The sequence below is a fragment of the Carya illinoinensis genome, chromosome 16 (assembly GCF_018687715.1).
Source record: "Carya illinoinensis cultivar Pawnee chromosome 16, C.illinoinensisPawnee_v1, whole genome shotgun sequence".
Taxonomy (NCBI): domain Eukaryota; kingdom Viridiplantae; phylum Streptophyta; class Magnoliopsida; order Fagales; family Juglandaceae; genus Carya; species Carya illinoinensis.
The window spans coordinates 2,734,567-2,749,594 of record NC_056767.1 but is presented as its reverse complement, the minus strand read 5'-3'; the positions used below and the strand labels follow the sequence as shown (position 1 = coordinate 2,749,594).

General features: G+C 35.8%; 3 protein-coding genes across 3 annotated transcripts; all 3 read left to right on the top strand.

Annotated features, from left to right (window-relative positions):
• The first annotated feature begins 5,169 nt into the window (after positions 1–5,169).
• LOC122299750 (basic form of pathogenesis-related protein 1-like) lies at positions 5,170–6,036 on the top strand. Its single transcript, XM_043110180.1, has one exon. The coding sequence runs from the start codon at positions 5,215–5,217 to the stop codon at positions 5,692–5,694; it is 480 nt and encodes a 159-aa protein (XP_042966114.1). The 5' UTR covers positions 5,170–5,214; the 3' UTR covers positions 5,695–6,036.
• A 3,523-nt stretch (positions 6,037–9,559) lies between these two features.
• On the top strand, positions 9,560–10,486 carry LOC122299744 (basic form of pathogenesis-related protein 1-like). The gene has a single exon (XM_043110176.1). It carries the CDS (start codon positions 9,605–9,607, stop codon positions 10,082–10,084), a length of 480 nt encoding a protein of 159 aa, XP_042966110.1. The 5' UTR covers positions 9,560–9,604; the 3' UTR covers positions 10,085–10,486.
• Positions 10,487–13,937: 3,451 nt separating this feature from the next.
• On the top strand, positions 13,938–14,696 carry LOC122299748 (basic form of pathogenesis-related protein 1-like). Its single transcript, XM_043110178.1, has one exon. It carries the CDS (start codon positions 13,984–13,986, stop codon positions 14,461–14,463), a length of 480 nt encoding a protein of 159 aa, XP_042966112.1. The 5' UTR covers positions 13,938–13,983; the 3' UTR covers positions 14,464–14,696.
• Positions 14,697–15,028: the final 332 nt, after the last annotated feature.

Genomic DNA, 15,028 nt, shown 5'->3' with positions numbered 1-15,028 from the left:
AGGAGATGATTACTTACCTTCTCAATGGTCTTGGCTCCTACTATGAGTCATATGTGACCTCCATTACCATGCGCGGAGACCCCATTTCCTTCTATGAACTCTATCAATTGCTGCTTATTCATGAAACTTGCATTTCCCATAATAATGATTCCTCACTTACTTCTATCGAGTCATCTACTCATTTTAGCTCAGTTTCACATGACCAACGTGGTTGCAGCTCTTTTTGGGGAGGTCATTAAGGATGTGGACAAGGACGTCATTTCTCCAACAATGGTGGTGGACGCACTCAATCACCACAATACTCATGTCCACAGTATCAAACACAATAGTATCAATAGTACAATTCACAACGTTCGATCTGCCAAGTTTGTCAAAAGACTGGGCATGTTGTGCTCTAGTGCCGCCAATGTTTCAATCACTCTTACTAGTATGAAGCACCAAAACCTTCTCAGCAAATTACACAGCATATACGTCTTCCTCTGAATCGGTTTGGTACCCTTATTCCACTGCCACTCATTATCTTACTCATGATTTGTCTAACTTGAACTTGTCGTCTGAGCCTTATGCAGGAAATGAGACCATCAGAGTGGGTGATGGTGTTTGCATTTCCATCGAAAATTTCAGTGATTCCTCTCTTAAATCCAACTTCTCTCCCTTTCTTCTTTGTAATCTACTTTATGTCCCCTCTGTTAACAAAAATCTTTTTTCCGTTCTTCAATTCTACACTGATAGCAATTGCTATTTTTAATTTCATGCCACTCATTTTTTTGTGAAGGACAAGGAGACACAGAAAACCCTTATTACCAGGCTCACCCGTGATGGTCTTTACACCTTTCGCACCACCACTCCTTCTCCACTTTCCCCATCTGCCCATGTTGGTGAACGAACTTCGGTTGATTAGTGGCATCGGTGGCTTGGGCATCTATCTTTTGCTTTAGTTTCTAGCGTATTGCACTCCAAGCGCTTTCTTTATTTTCTAGCAAACTCAGTCTTCTTTTGCTCAGCTTGTCCACTTGCAAAATGTCATCAGCTTCCATTTCAATCAAATCTAGCCCATTATACTAGGCCTTTAGAGTTAATGTGTGCTGACATATGGGGCCCGACTCACTATGTCTCCCACAATGGCTATAAATACTATGTTTCATTTGTTGATTACTATACTTGTTTCAATTGGAATTTTTTGATGAAATTAAAATCAGATGTGCATCATATTTTCTCAACTTTTCTACCATTTATTGAACGATCGTTTAATTCTAAGTTAATTACATTACAAATTGATGGAAGTGGTGAATTTAAACCTCTCACCTCTATATGCAAACAACTTGGGATTACTTACCGTTCCTCATGCCCCCCCATCCATCAACAAAATGGGCTTGTAGAATGCAAACATCATCCCATTGTTGAGTTGGGCTTGCCCTTCTAGCCCATTCATCTCTTCCTTTTGCTTATTGGGCCGAAGCTTTTGAAATCGCAGTTTCTCTTATTAATTTACTTCCAACACCCAATCTTTAAAATAAAGCCCCTTATTCTATGGTCTATAAATCTGAACCTGATTATAAATTCCTCAAAGTATTTGGTTGTGAGTGCTAGCCAAATTTAAGACCTTACAATTCTCATAAAATCAATTTTCGGTCCACATCCTGTGTGTTTCTTGGTTATAGCTTGGCCCATAAAGGATACAGATGCATGGACCTCCAGACTCACAAACTTTATATTTCTCGTGATGTAATTTTCAATAAACGATCCTTCCCTTTCTCACGCAAGTAGCCCACTTCATCCCCACCTCGGTTCCTGCCCAAGCCATCCTACCCATTTTTCCTGTCTTGCAGACTGGCCTATTACCACATACATCTTCTGATAATTCTAGCCCATCTATTCTTGGCCCAGCCTTGACTCCTTGCCCAGCCTCAAATCCTTCCTCATCGATCCCACCCCTTTCATCCTACACTTTACCAATTTCAAAACCTAATTCAACACCATCGTCTATTTCTGCTCGTGTTTCACATTCTTCAATCTAAGTTCCACCACGATCCCCTATAATTACATGAGCCCAAACAAATTCCTCCCGTTCTTGCTGTTTTAACAATGGAACTGTTGCCTACCCCACTCGACATTATCTCACCATCTCTGCACAGGTTCCAGATGATCATTTGAGTTTCACTCATTCCTTTCAATTCTGAAAGTGGAAACAAGCTATGCAGGTCGAGTATGATGCTCTTTTTCAAAAGTCGACATAGACACTAGTTCCTCCTGCTCCTCACAGAAATGTCTTAGGCTGCCGATGGGTTTATCGCACCAAGACTCATGCGGACAACTCATTTAAAAGAAGGAAGGCTTGTTTGGTAGCAAAAGGGATCACCAACAGCCTGTGATTGATTTTCAAGACACATTCAGTCTGGTAGTAAAGCTAACTACCATTCGGTTTGTGTTCTCTATTGTCGTCTCCAAAGGATGAGCTATGCATCAAATTGATATTCAGAATACATTTTTACATGTCATATTATCGAATGATGTTTATATGCAGTAGCCCTAGGACTTTGTTGATCCAACCCGGCCTCATCACGTTTGCAAGTTTCAGAAGGCGATTTATGGTCTTAAACAAGCTCCAAGAGCTTGGTTCGCTCATCTAAGTACATGGCTTCTTGACTATGGTTTTGTTGCTTCTAAGGTTGATCTAACACTTTTCATTCTTACACATCTTGATACTCAGATTTACTTGTTAGTATATGTGTATGACATTGTCATCACTTCCTCAAAAACCGTCTGCTATTACTTGTTTGATTAATGACCTAGGCCATGCTTTTCCTGTGAAGAAACTTTCTTTTTTCCTTGGCATTGAAGTGGATTATCTTAAGGATGGTATTATGTTGTCTCAATGTAAATATCTTAAAAGTCTTCTTACTCGAAGCAACATGCATGCTTCAAGCCAAGCCAATGTTCTCTCCAATGACTGCGTCTTTAAAACTGTCTAAGCATGATGCTCTTGATTTTGAAGATGTCACACTATATCGGAGTATTGTAGAGGGGTTACAATATTTGTCCATCACCCGCCTTGAAATTTCCTTCTCAGTTAATAAGGTTTGTTAGCTTTTACATGCACCGAAACTTCCCCATTGAAGTGCAGCCAAGAGAATTATGAGATATTTAAAATCTAACATCAACCATGAATGCTTTTTGTGTCTCAATCTGGTCTTACTCTTCAAGCCTACTCTGATGCCGATTGGGGGGATTGTCCGGATGATTGTCTCTCTACTGGCGGATATTGCATTTTCTTGGGAAAACATTTGATCTCTTGGAGCTCCAGAAAGCAGTCCACTGTGCCCAGGTTATCAACTAAGGCAGAATACAAAACCATTGCATCATTAGCCACAAAACTCATATGGCTACAAACTCTTATGCGTGAGCTCGGTATTCCTCTATCTCAGGCCCCAATTTTATGGTGTGACAATCTTGGGGCCACTTATCTTTTAGCAAATCTTGTGTACCATTCTAAGACAAAAAAAAAAAAAAAAAAAATTGGATATTGACTACCATTTTGTAAGGGATAGAGTGGCTAACAAGACTTTGAGAGTTTCTTTGAGAAGCTCACAAGACCAAGTTACTTATGTGCTAATAAAGCCTCTTGTAGTTGATAAATTCACTTGTTTCAAGTCGAGTGTCAATGTTGTTGACACACCCTTGAACTTGAGGGGGGGTATTAGAATAGAAGGCTTTGATGTGCCTTAGTCATGAATAGGCTATGCATTTTTACAAACACATTATGTGCATTCTTTGTAAAAAAGCAGACAATAGGTTTGTTATTGTCTATGGTTACCATAACAACTTTTATTCCTTTTTTGATTTCTTTTACAATATATATATATATATATATACACATACAGACAACGATATCCATATATTGAGGGAATTCTCCATTTCTGGTATGCTTTGTTTTCATCTATTTTGCAAAGCCTAATAGGGTCACACTCACGAATTATGCACCAAGGAGATGGAGGACACCAACAATTCCATCCATGACACTTAAAAATGGACTTTCCATGTTAATTACTCTGGCGATGATCCAATGACATGGGTAGACCGAGTGGCGAGTTCTTTGATTTTCAGAGCATTGCAGAGGATCGTAAAATGCGATTAGCTTCTTTTCACTTACAAGATGAAGCCAATATATAGTGGCAATGGGTTTAGTGAGTCTACAAGAAGGAAGAAAAGTTCATCACTTGGGATGACTTTGTGCAGGAATTGTTAAATTTATTAAATAAAAAATACTCTATGTAATTAAATTAGCAACTTGAGAGATATTATGTAATAAATAAAATTTTTGTTGAGCAACTTGATCTTCTATCCCTTACTCTCCTTCATTTCTATGTCGGTGATGAGGAATCTCGTAAATTTTGTTTGAGTGGAGTAGACTAAAATGACATAAGTTGAAGAAAACAAAAATACACGCATCAGAAAATCTAAAAGACTATTAATTTCATTTTAACCCAAAATGATATTTTATTTAAATATATAATTTTTTGTTCCATATTTAATAGCTTATATCACTGCTAATACATAATATAGTTTGACTGCTAAGAGGCTGCATGTGGCTTTGCTGGAATATTATATTCTACTGATCATTAAAGGTAATTGCATCTTGTACTTGGGCATCATGAACCTGTACTTATTTATTTTTGTATACGATTTCCTAAATATCACTCTTGGATTTTGAGCGAATAACTTGTTTATGAGAAAAAGTGTTTAATTCTGGTACATCACACAAGCAAAACCCTACCTAAACATGAAGGGAGAAAAGGGAACAAAAAAAAAAACTTTTATTAAGACACCTGATAAAGCCTCGAATAACCCTATCTAGCTTGAAGCTAGCTTTTATTTGCATTGTACATAATTAGAAGTCTGGAATAGTATATAAGGGATAAAAATAGCTTGGGAGATAAGGTCATCAGCCAAGCCATTTCCCATAAATACGACGATGATATGACCATTTCTCCCCAAGAACCTGAAATCCTGAATTTGGAAGTGCCTTCAAACTGCGTATAATTAGGTTGAGGCTTTTCTTAGCATTTGCATTGTGAATAATTAGAGATTTGTGACACATAAGGGAGAAAAATAAGGAGATAGCATTTACTAGATATTGCCTATAAATACAGCAACCAACCATATGTTTCCATTCAACCTAATAAACACGACCCAGTAACTGGAAATACCTTTGAAATGGGGTTCTCAAGAAAGATTTCTATGTTCCTATGCCTGGTGGGGTTAACCCTAACTCATGTTTCTCTAGCTCAAAACTCTATCCAAGACTTTGTGAATGCACACAATGCGGCTCGTGCCGAAGTGGGTGTCGGTCCAATTTCTTGGAACAAGACCCTTGCAGACTATGCTCAGAATTATGGTAACAAGAGGAGGGACTGCGTGTTGGAGCATTCAATGGGGCCGTATTCAGAGAACATTGCTTCAGGCTGGAGTGGCTTTACAGCATTAGAGGCCGTGAAGATGTGGGTAGATGAGAAGCCATTCTATGACTATAAGACTAACAAGTGTGTGAAGGAAGAATGCTTACATTACACTCAGATTATCTGGCGGGACACGACGAGTCTGGGCTGTGCCAGGGTAAGGTGTGACAGTGGTGGTATATTTGTGACTTGTAACTATTCTCCACCGGGAAATAACGAGGGGGAAAGGCCTTATTAAGTCTTGCTTGGATACCCAAGAATACTCAAATTTCCCGCTGATTATGCTATCAAGCTACAATATAAGTTGAATTTTACATTATTCTTAATGGCATTCTTTTGTTTTTGGAATTAGGCATTATTCTATTCCCAAATTTCTCAAAATAATTTTATGTAGTCTTTTGTTTCTAACAGAAGTACTGTAAATTCAAAATAATCATACAAGGCAATCGATCATTTATATAAGAATTGCTATATTATATAGCAAATTTAAATGTGCTATAGCATGTGTCTTGATCGAGGGTTGTATATAAAGGTTTTGGTTGTGTGGGCTACATTACAATGTTAGTGAGCTTTGACGTGAGTCCTTGTTGCCCTATGAATATAGATTGAATAATGTTACTTCTCATTCTAAATCTTGTTATATATAGTCATATTAGTCAGTAATATGGTACATTTTGAATAATTTCATATGCCAACTAATTAAATATGTAGTGTGTGTGTGTATATATATATTTATGTAGAACTCAAAAAAATTATGACATTTATCATGAATTCACGAGTAGTGGAGAAAGAGAGCGGATTACTAAGGGAGAAATTCATAGATATTGTATTGATTATAACCCTATAAAGTTAAGTAAATAGAAGGTAATGTGATGAATCGTGATCCTAGTCCGATAGTTTTTGGCTTGATCCTTTGTATTGCATATGCTTTGAGCTGGTGTGAACTCGAAGAAGTTTGATTTGCTTAATTAATGAGCTTTTTAAGGAGTTGCCAACAAAACCGTCCATAAAACCAGATTTGGTGATCTCTTATAAATGAGCTTTTTAAGGCATTTAATTTGTAATGTGTGTTGGTTTGATTCGGCAGTTTCAATGCTTGATGAGTTGCAGACGCAATGTGTGGAGCTAGATCTCATGTTTAATTATAACTTTTAATACGCTTTTGAATGGGTTATACAGAAAGGGTCATTTTTTGACTGGTGATCAAAACATATGGGATAGAAAATCAAAGTTGATTAGATTGGCATCAAGAAGCTAAAAAACCAAAGTGGAAGTCAAGTTAAATCGAAGAAATGAAGACCAGAGAAGTCAAGCTCAATGTGTTAAATGATGGAAACGGTACTAAGAAGTTTACTACATATGAAGTGGAGTAGCCGCAGTGGATTAGAATACGAAGCGGGTTGAAGTTGTGTTTTATTCTAAGAAGAGTACTTTTTTTTTTCTGCCTCAGAAAATGACATTTATTAATAGGCAAGGTTTAAGTGAATACAACTATTTATGAAAATTACAAGTACTAGTAATTTAAACTGTTATAACTGGTGGATCATTCTCATTGTGAAAGTCCAATAAACACGATAGAATTTCGATTAGTGGTATGCTTCCAATTGCATTATTAGATGTTATCCATTGCACAATATCATGTGAGTATTGATTCTAAGAATAATGTATTATCATTGCTTCCCAGGCCATAAAATTGTTCAACATTAGTCTTGTGTCATTTATGATGCATTTTGCTATCCAATCTTGAGTATCTTTTTGTTCTGTCAATGTTGATATAGTTCTATAGGAGTCTCATTCAACTATGATATCATTATATGTTTGGAATGAGCTTCTTTAACTCCTAAGAACGCTGTCATTGCTTCCCCTAAATTTGGATTGCAGTTGAGGGTCCATCTTTTTTCGACCTCATTTTTTTGTTCTTACGAATCCATACGTCACACTGGTCCTTATATGAGTGGCTTACTCATAAAAAAAAGTCGTTCTATAGAAATATGCAAAGAGTCACGCACAATCTGATTTCTATAGAATTATAGATTATCCATTGCAATCATAGCAAAAATTTAAAACTTGTGGACTTCAGTTTGTAAGATTTGATGGTTATGAATAGGGTCCAATATACACACAGCCCAATGATGAAGATTTGATCCAATGCAAGAGATGTTAAGGGGTCAAGGGGATTGTATGCAAAGAATTCTAGAGTAAGAGCACTCTAAGAAAAGATGATATGCAGTTTCCTCTTCAGAGTTACATGTAGGACAAAGACTTTGATCCTTAGCAAGGGAAATGTAGTTTTTTATAAGTGATCTCATTGGAAGGATATTGTTGAATACTTTTCAGACAAAAAGTTTGAGTTTGTCTTGGATTTTTAAAGACCACATTTTTTTCCAAGTTGAGGAATTTTGGACATTTGATACTTCAGCATTAATGTTTTATTATGGCTATCAGTTGTTTTATTGCTTTAAACTAGTTCAAGTATGTTAGAATTGTTAATATTATTCTAATTAGAACATGAGTTGGATTGTTATTTTTATTAGAATATGATTAAGTTTCCGTACATGGTCAAGAGTGCATGGCTATAAATACTAGGGTTTATAGCTTATTTTCAATCATCAGAAAGAATATAAAACTTGCAGTTTGTTTCTGCCTTAAGTGGATCATAATTTATCATTTTTCATTATAGTGAGATATTGGTTCTATTAGTGGTATTAGAACATAACTACAACTAAGGAACATCTAGAAAGCTTGAAATACAGTTTGCATGAAATATGAGAAGGAGCCAAAGACACTAGTTCACGACTTCAAGCAATGGAAGAAAGTTTGAAAGCAATCAAGGAGTTTTTGGAGGCATTACATGAGCAACCTGTTTGTTGGCCCGACAAAGACTCTTCAAAGTACGGAAAAATTCAGGGGGTCACACTCACAAATTACGCACGAAGGAGAAGGAGGACACCAACAATTCCATCCCCATCAATTAAAATTGGACTTTCCATTTTAATTACTCTGGCAAACATCCAACGACATGGGAAGACTGAGTGATGCAGTTGTTTTATTTTCGGAGCATTGCCAAGGATCGTAAAGTGCGATTACCCTCTTTTCACTTAGAAGGTGAGGCCAATATATGGTGGCAATGGGTTTAGCAAGTTTACAAGAAGGAAGAAAAGTTCATCCCTTGGGATCACTTTGTGCAGGAATTGTTAAATTTATTAAATAAAAAATACTCTATGTAATTAAATTAGCATCTTGAGAGATATTATGCAATAAATAAAATTTTGGTTGAGCAACTTGATCTTCTATCCCTTACTCTCCTTTATTTCTATGTCAGTGATGAGAAATCTCATAAATTTTGTTTGAGTGGAGTAGACTAAAATGGCATAAGTTGAAGGGAAAAAAAAAACATGAATTAGAAAATCTAAAAGCCTATTAATTTCATTTTAACCCAAATTGATATCTTATTTAAATATATAATTTTTTGTTCTATATTTAATAGCTTATATCGCTGCTAATACATAATATAGTTTGACTGCTGAGAGGCTGCATGTGGCTTTGTTGGAATATTATATTCTACTGATCATTAAAGTTAATTGCATCTTGTACTTGGGCATCATGAACCTGTACCTATTTATTTTTGTATGCGATTTCCTAAATATCACTCTTGGATTTTGAATGAATAATTTGTTTATGAGAAAACGTGTTTAATTCTGGTACATCACACTAGCAAAACCCTACGTAAACTTGAAGGGAGAAAATGAAAAAAAAAAATGTTATTAAGACACATGATAAAGCCTCTAGCTTGAAGCTAGCTTCTATTTGCATTGTACATAATTAGAAGTCTGGAACAGTATATAAGGACTAAAAATAGCTTGGGAGATAAGGTCATCAGCCAAGCCATTTCCCATAAATACGACAATGATATGACCATTTCTCCCTAAGAACCTAAAATCCTGAATCTGGAAGTGCCTTCAAACTGCGTATAATTAGGCTGAGGCTTTTCTTAGCATTTGCATTGTGAATAATTAGAAATTTGTGACACATAAGGGAGAAAAATTAGGAGATAGCATCTACTAGATATTGCCTATAAATACCGCATCCAACCATATGTTTCCATTCAAACTAATAAACACGACCCAGTAACTGGAAATACCTTTGAAATGGGGTTCTCAAGCAAGATTTCTCTGTTCCTATGCTTGGTGGGGTTAACTCTAGCTCATGTTTCTCTAGCTCAAAACTCTATCCAAGACTTTGTGAATGCACACAATGCGGCTCGTGCCGAAGTGGGTGTCGGTCCAATTTCTTGGAACAAGACCCTTGCAGACTATGCTCAGAATTATGGTAACAAGAGGAGGGACTGCGTGTTGGAGCATTCAATGGGGCCGTATTCAGAGAACATTGCTTCAGGCTGGAGTGGCTTTACAGCATTAGAGGCTGTGAAGATGTGGGTAGATGAGAAGCCATTCTATGACTATGAGACTAACAAGTGTGTGAAGGAAGAATGCTTACATTACACTCAGATTATCTGGCGAGACACGACAAGTCTGGGCTGTGCCAGGGTAAGGTGTGACAGTGGTGGTATATTTGTGACTTGTAACTATTCTCCTCCGGGAAATAACGAGGGGGAAAGGCCTTATTAGGTCTTGTTCGGATACCCAAGAAGACTCAAATTTCCCGCTAATTACGCTACCAAGCTACAATATAAGTTGAATTTGTCATTATTCTCAATGGCATTCTTTTGTTTTTGGAATTAGGCATTATTCTATTCCCAAATTTCTCATAATAATTTTATGTAGTCTTTTGTTTCTAACAGAAGTACTGTAAATTCAAAATAACCATACAAGGCAATCGATCATTTATATACGAATTGCTATATTATATAGCAAATTTGAATGTGCCATAGGATGTGTCTTGATCGAGGGCTGTATATAAAGGTTTTAGTTGTGTGGGCTACATTACAATGTTAGTGAGCTTTGACGTGAGTCCTTGTTGCCTTATGAATGTAGATCTAATAATGTTACTTCTCATTCTAAATCTTGTTATATACAGTCATATTAGTCAGTAATATGGTACATTTTGAATAATTTCATATGCCAACTAATTAACTATGTAGTGTGTGTGTGTATATATATATATATATTTATGTGGAACTCAAAACAATTATGACATTTATCATGAATTCACGAGTAGTGGAGAAAGAGAGCGGATTACTAAGGGAGAAATTCATAGATATTGTATTGATTATAACCCTATAAAGTTAAGTCCATAGAAGGTAACGTGGTGAATCGTGATCCTAGTCAGATAGTTTTTGGCTTGATCCTTTGTATTGCATATGCTTTGAGCTTGTGTGAACTCGAAGAAGTTTGATTTGCTTAATTAATGAGCTTTTTATGGAGTTGCCAACGAAACCGTCCATAAAACCAGATTTGGTGATCTCTTATAAATGAGCTTTTTAAGGCATTTAATTTGTAACGTGTGTTGGTTTGATTTGGCAGCTTCAATGCTTGATGAGAATGAGACGCAGGGTGTGGAGCTAGATTTCATGTTTAATTATAACTTTCAATACGCTTTTGAATGGGTTATACAAAAATGGTCATTTTTTGACTGGTGATCAAAACATATGGGATAGAAAACCAAAGTTGATTAGATTGGCATCAAGAAGTTAGAAAACCGAAGTGGAAGTCAAGTTAAATCGAAGAAATGAAGGCCAGAGAAGTCAAGCTCAATGTGTTAAATAATGGAAACAGTACTAAGAAGTTTACTGCGTATGAAGTGGAGTAGCCACAGTGGATTAGGGTTGAAGTTGTGTTTTATTCTAAGAAGAGTATTTTTTTTTTCCGTCTCATAAAATGACATTTATTAATAGGCAAGGTTTAAGTGAATACAACTATTTATGAAAATTACAAGTACTAGTAATTTAAACTGTTATAACTGGTGGATCTTTCTCATTGTGAAAGTCCAATAAACACGATAGAATTTCGATTAGTGGTATGCTTCCAATTGCATTATTAGATGTTGTCCATGGCACAATATCATGTAAGTATCGATTTGTATTTTCATTGCTTCTCAGGCTACAAAATTGTTCAACATTAGTCTTGTGTCCCTTATGATGCATTTTGCTATCCAATCTTGAGTATCTTTTTGTTCTGTCAATGTTGGTATAGTTCTTTAGGAGTCTCATGCAACTATGATATTCATTATATGTTTGGAATGAGCTTCTTTAACTCCTATGAACCCTATCATTGGTTCCCTTAAATTTGGATTGCAGTTGAGGGTCCATCTTTTTTCGACCTCATTTTTTTGTTCTTTCGAATCCATACATTACATTGGTCCCTATATGAGTGGCTTACTCTTCAAATAAATTGTTCTATAGAAATGTGTAGAGAGTCACGCACAATATGATTTCTATAGAATTATAGATTATCCATTGCAATCATAGCAAAAATTTAAAACTTGTGGACTTCAATTTGTAAGATTTGAAGGTTATGAATAGGGTCCAATATACACACAGCCCAATGATGAAGATTTGATCCAATGCAGGAGATGTTAAGGGGTCAAGGGGATTGTCTGTAAAGAATTCTAGAGTAAGAGCACTCTAAGAAAAGATGATATGCAGTTTCCTCTTTAGAGTTACATGTAGGACAGAGACTTTGATCCTTAGCAAGGGAAGTGTAGTTTTTTATAAGTGATCTCATTGGAAGGATATTGTTGAATACTTTTCAGACAAAAAGTTTGAGTTTGTCTTGGATTTTTAAAGACCACATTTTTTTCCAAGTTGACGAATTTTGACATTTGATAATTCAGCATTAATGTTTTATTATGGCTATCAGTTGTTTTATTGCTTTAAACTAGTTCATGTCTGTTAGAATTCTCAATACTATTCTAATTAGAACATGAGTTGGATTGTTATTTTTATTAGAATATGATTAAGTTTCCGTACATGGTCAAGAGTGCATCGGTATAAATACTAGGGTTTATAACTTATTTTCAATCATCAGAATGAATATAAAACTTGCAGTTTGTTCCTGCCTTAAGTGGATCACAATTTATCATTTTTCATTGTAGTGAGATCTTGGTTCTATCAGTGGTATTAGAACATCACTACGACTAAGGAACATCTAGAAAGCTTGGAATACAGTTTGCATGAAATATGAGAAGGAGCCAAAGACACTAGTTCATGACTTTAAGCAATGGAAGAAAATTTGAAAACAATCAAGGAGTTTTTGAAGGCATCACATGAGCAACCTTTTTGTTGGCCCGACAAAGACTCTTCAAAGTAGGAAGAAATTCATGGGGTCACACTCACAAATTACGCACCAAGGAGAAAGAGGACACCAACAATTCCATCCCCGTCAATTAAAATTGGACTTTCCATTTTAATTACTCTGGCAATGACCCAACAACATGGGAAGACTGAGTGGTGTAGTTGTTTTATTTTCAGAGCATTGACAAGGATCGTAAAGTGCGATTACCCTCTTTTCACTTAGAAGGTGAGGCCAATATATGGTGGCAATGGGTTTAGCAAGTTTACAAGAAGGAAGAAAAGTTCATCCCTTGGGATCACTTTGTGCAGGAATTGTTAAATTTATTAAATAAAAAATACTCTATGTAATTAAATTAGCATCTTGAGAGATATTATGCAATAAATAAAATTTTGGTTGAGCAACTTGATCTTCTATCCCTTACTCTCCTTTATTTCTATGTCAGTGATGAGAAATCTCGTAAATTCTGTTTGAGTGGAGTAGACTAAAATGGCATAAGTTGAAAAAACAAAAAAAAAAACACGCATTAGAAAATCTAAAAGACTATTAATTTCATTTTAACCCAAATTGATATTTTATTTAAAAATATAATTTTTTGTTCTATATTTAATAGCTTATATTGCTGCTAATACATAATATAGTTTGACTGCTAAGAGGCTGCATGTGGCTTTGTCGGAATATTATATTCTACTAATCATTAAAGGTAATTGCATCTTGTACTTGGGCATCAAGAGCCTGTACCTATTTATTTTTGTATGTGATTTCCTAAATATCACTATTTGATTTTGAGTGAATAATTTGTTTATGAGAAAACGTGTTTAATTCTGGTACATCACACTAGCAAAACCCTACCTACACTTGAAGGGAGAAAATGAAAAAAAAAAAAAATGTTATTAAGACACCTGATAAAGCCTCTAGCTTGAAGCTAGCTTTTATTTGCATTGTATATAATTAGAAGTCTGGAACAGTATATAAGGGATAAAAATAGCTTGGGAGATAAGGTCATCAGCCAAGCCATTTCCCATAAATACGATGATGATATGACCATTTCTCCCCAAGAACCTGAAATTCTGAATCTGGAAGTGCCTTCAAATTGCATATAATTAGGCTGAGGCTTTTCTTAGCATTTGTATTGTGAATAATTAGAAATTTGTGACCCTTAAGGGAGAAAAATTAGGAGATAGCATCTACTAGATATTGCCTATAAATACCGCAGCCAACCATATGTTTCCATTCAACCTAATAAACACGACCCAGTAACTGGAAATACCTTTGAAATGGGGTTCTCAAGCAAGATTTCTTTGTTCCTATGCCTAGTGGGGTTAACCCTAGCTCATGTTTCTCTAGCTCAAAACTCTATCCAAGACTTTGTGAATGCACACAATGCGGCTCGTGCCGAAGTGGGTGTCGGTCCAATTTCTTGGAACAAGACCCTTGCAGACTATGCTCAGAATTATGGTAACAAGAGGAGGGACTGCGTGTTGGAGCATTCAATGGGGCCGTATTCAGAGAACATTGCTTCAGGCTGGAGTGGCTTTACAGCATTAGAGGCCGTGAAGATGTGGGTAGATGAGAAGCCATTCTATGACTATAAGACTAACAAGTGTGTGAAGGAAGAATGCTTACATTACACTCAGATTATCTGGCGAGACACGACAAGTCTGGGCTGCGCCAGGGTAAGGTGTGACAGTGGTGGTATATTCGTGACTTGTAACTATTCTCCTCCGGGAAATAACGAGGGGGAAAGGCCTTATTAGGTCTTGTTCGGATACCCAAGAAGACTCAAATTTCCCACTGATTACGCTACCAACCTACAATATAAGTTGAATTTGTCATTATTCTCAATGGCATTCTTTTGTTTTTGGAATTAGGCATTATTCTATTCCCAAATTTCTCATAATAATTTTATGTAGTCTTTTGTTTCTAACAGAAGTACTGTAAATTCAAAATAATCATACAAGGCAATCGATCATTTATATTTTGATTACTATATTATATAGCAAATTTGAATGTGCAATATCGTGTGTCTTGATCGAGAGGTGTATATAAAGGTTTTGGTTGCGTAGGCTACATTAAGACATAGTGAGCTTTGACGTGAGTCCTAGTTGCCCTAAGAATATAGATTGAATAATGTTACTTCTCATTTCAAATCTTGTTATATTCATGTGTCATATAGTCGGTAATATTGGTACATTTTGAATCATTTCATATGCCGACTAATTGTATATATAGTTATTCAAAGTATATCACATCGATCGTGTATTTGACTTTCGATGAAAAATGAAAAATTTAAGATAGAGATAGACATTTATATGATGTCAT

What these genes read in the sequence shown, in the direction of transcription:
- LOC122299748 (XM_043110178.1), top strand. Translation starts at nt 13,984, where the DNA reads ATGGGGTTCTCAAGCAAGATTTCTTTGTTCCTATGCCTAGTGGGGTTA.
- LOC122299744 (XM_043110176.1), top strand. Translation starts at nt 9,605, where the DNA reads ATGGGGTTCTCAAGCAAGATTTCTCTGTTCCTATGCTTGGTGGGGTTA.
- LOC122299750 (XM_043110180.1), top strand. Translation starts at nt 5,215, where the DNA reads ATGGGGTTCTCAAGAAAGATTTCTATGTTCCTATGCCTGGTGGGGTTA.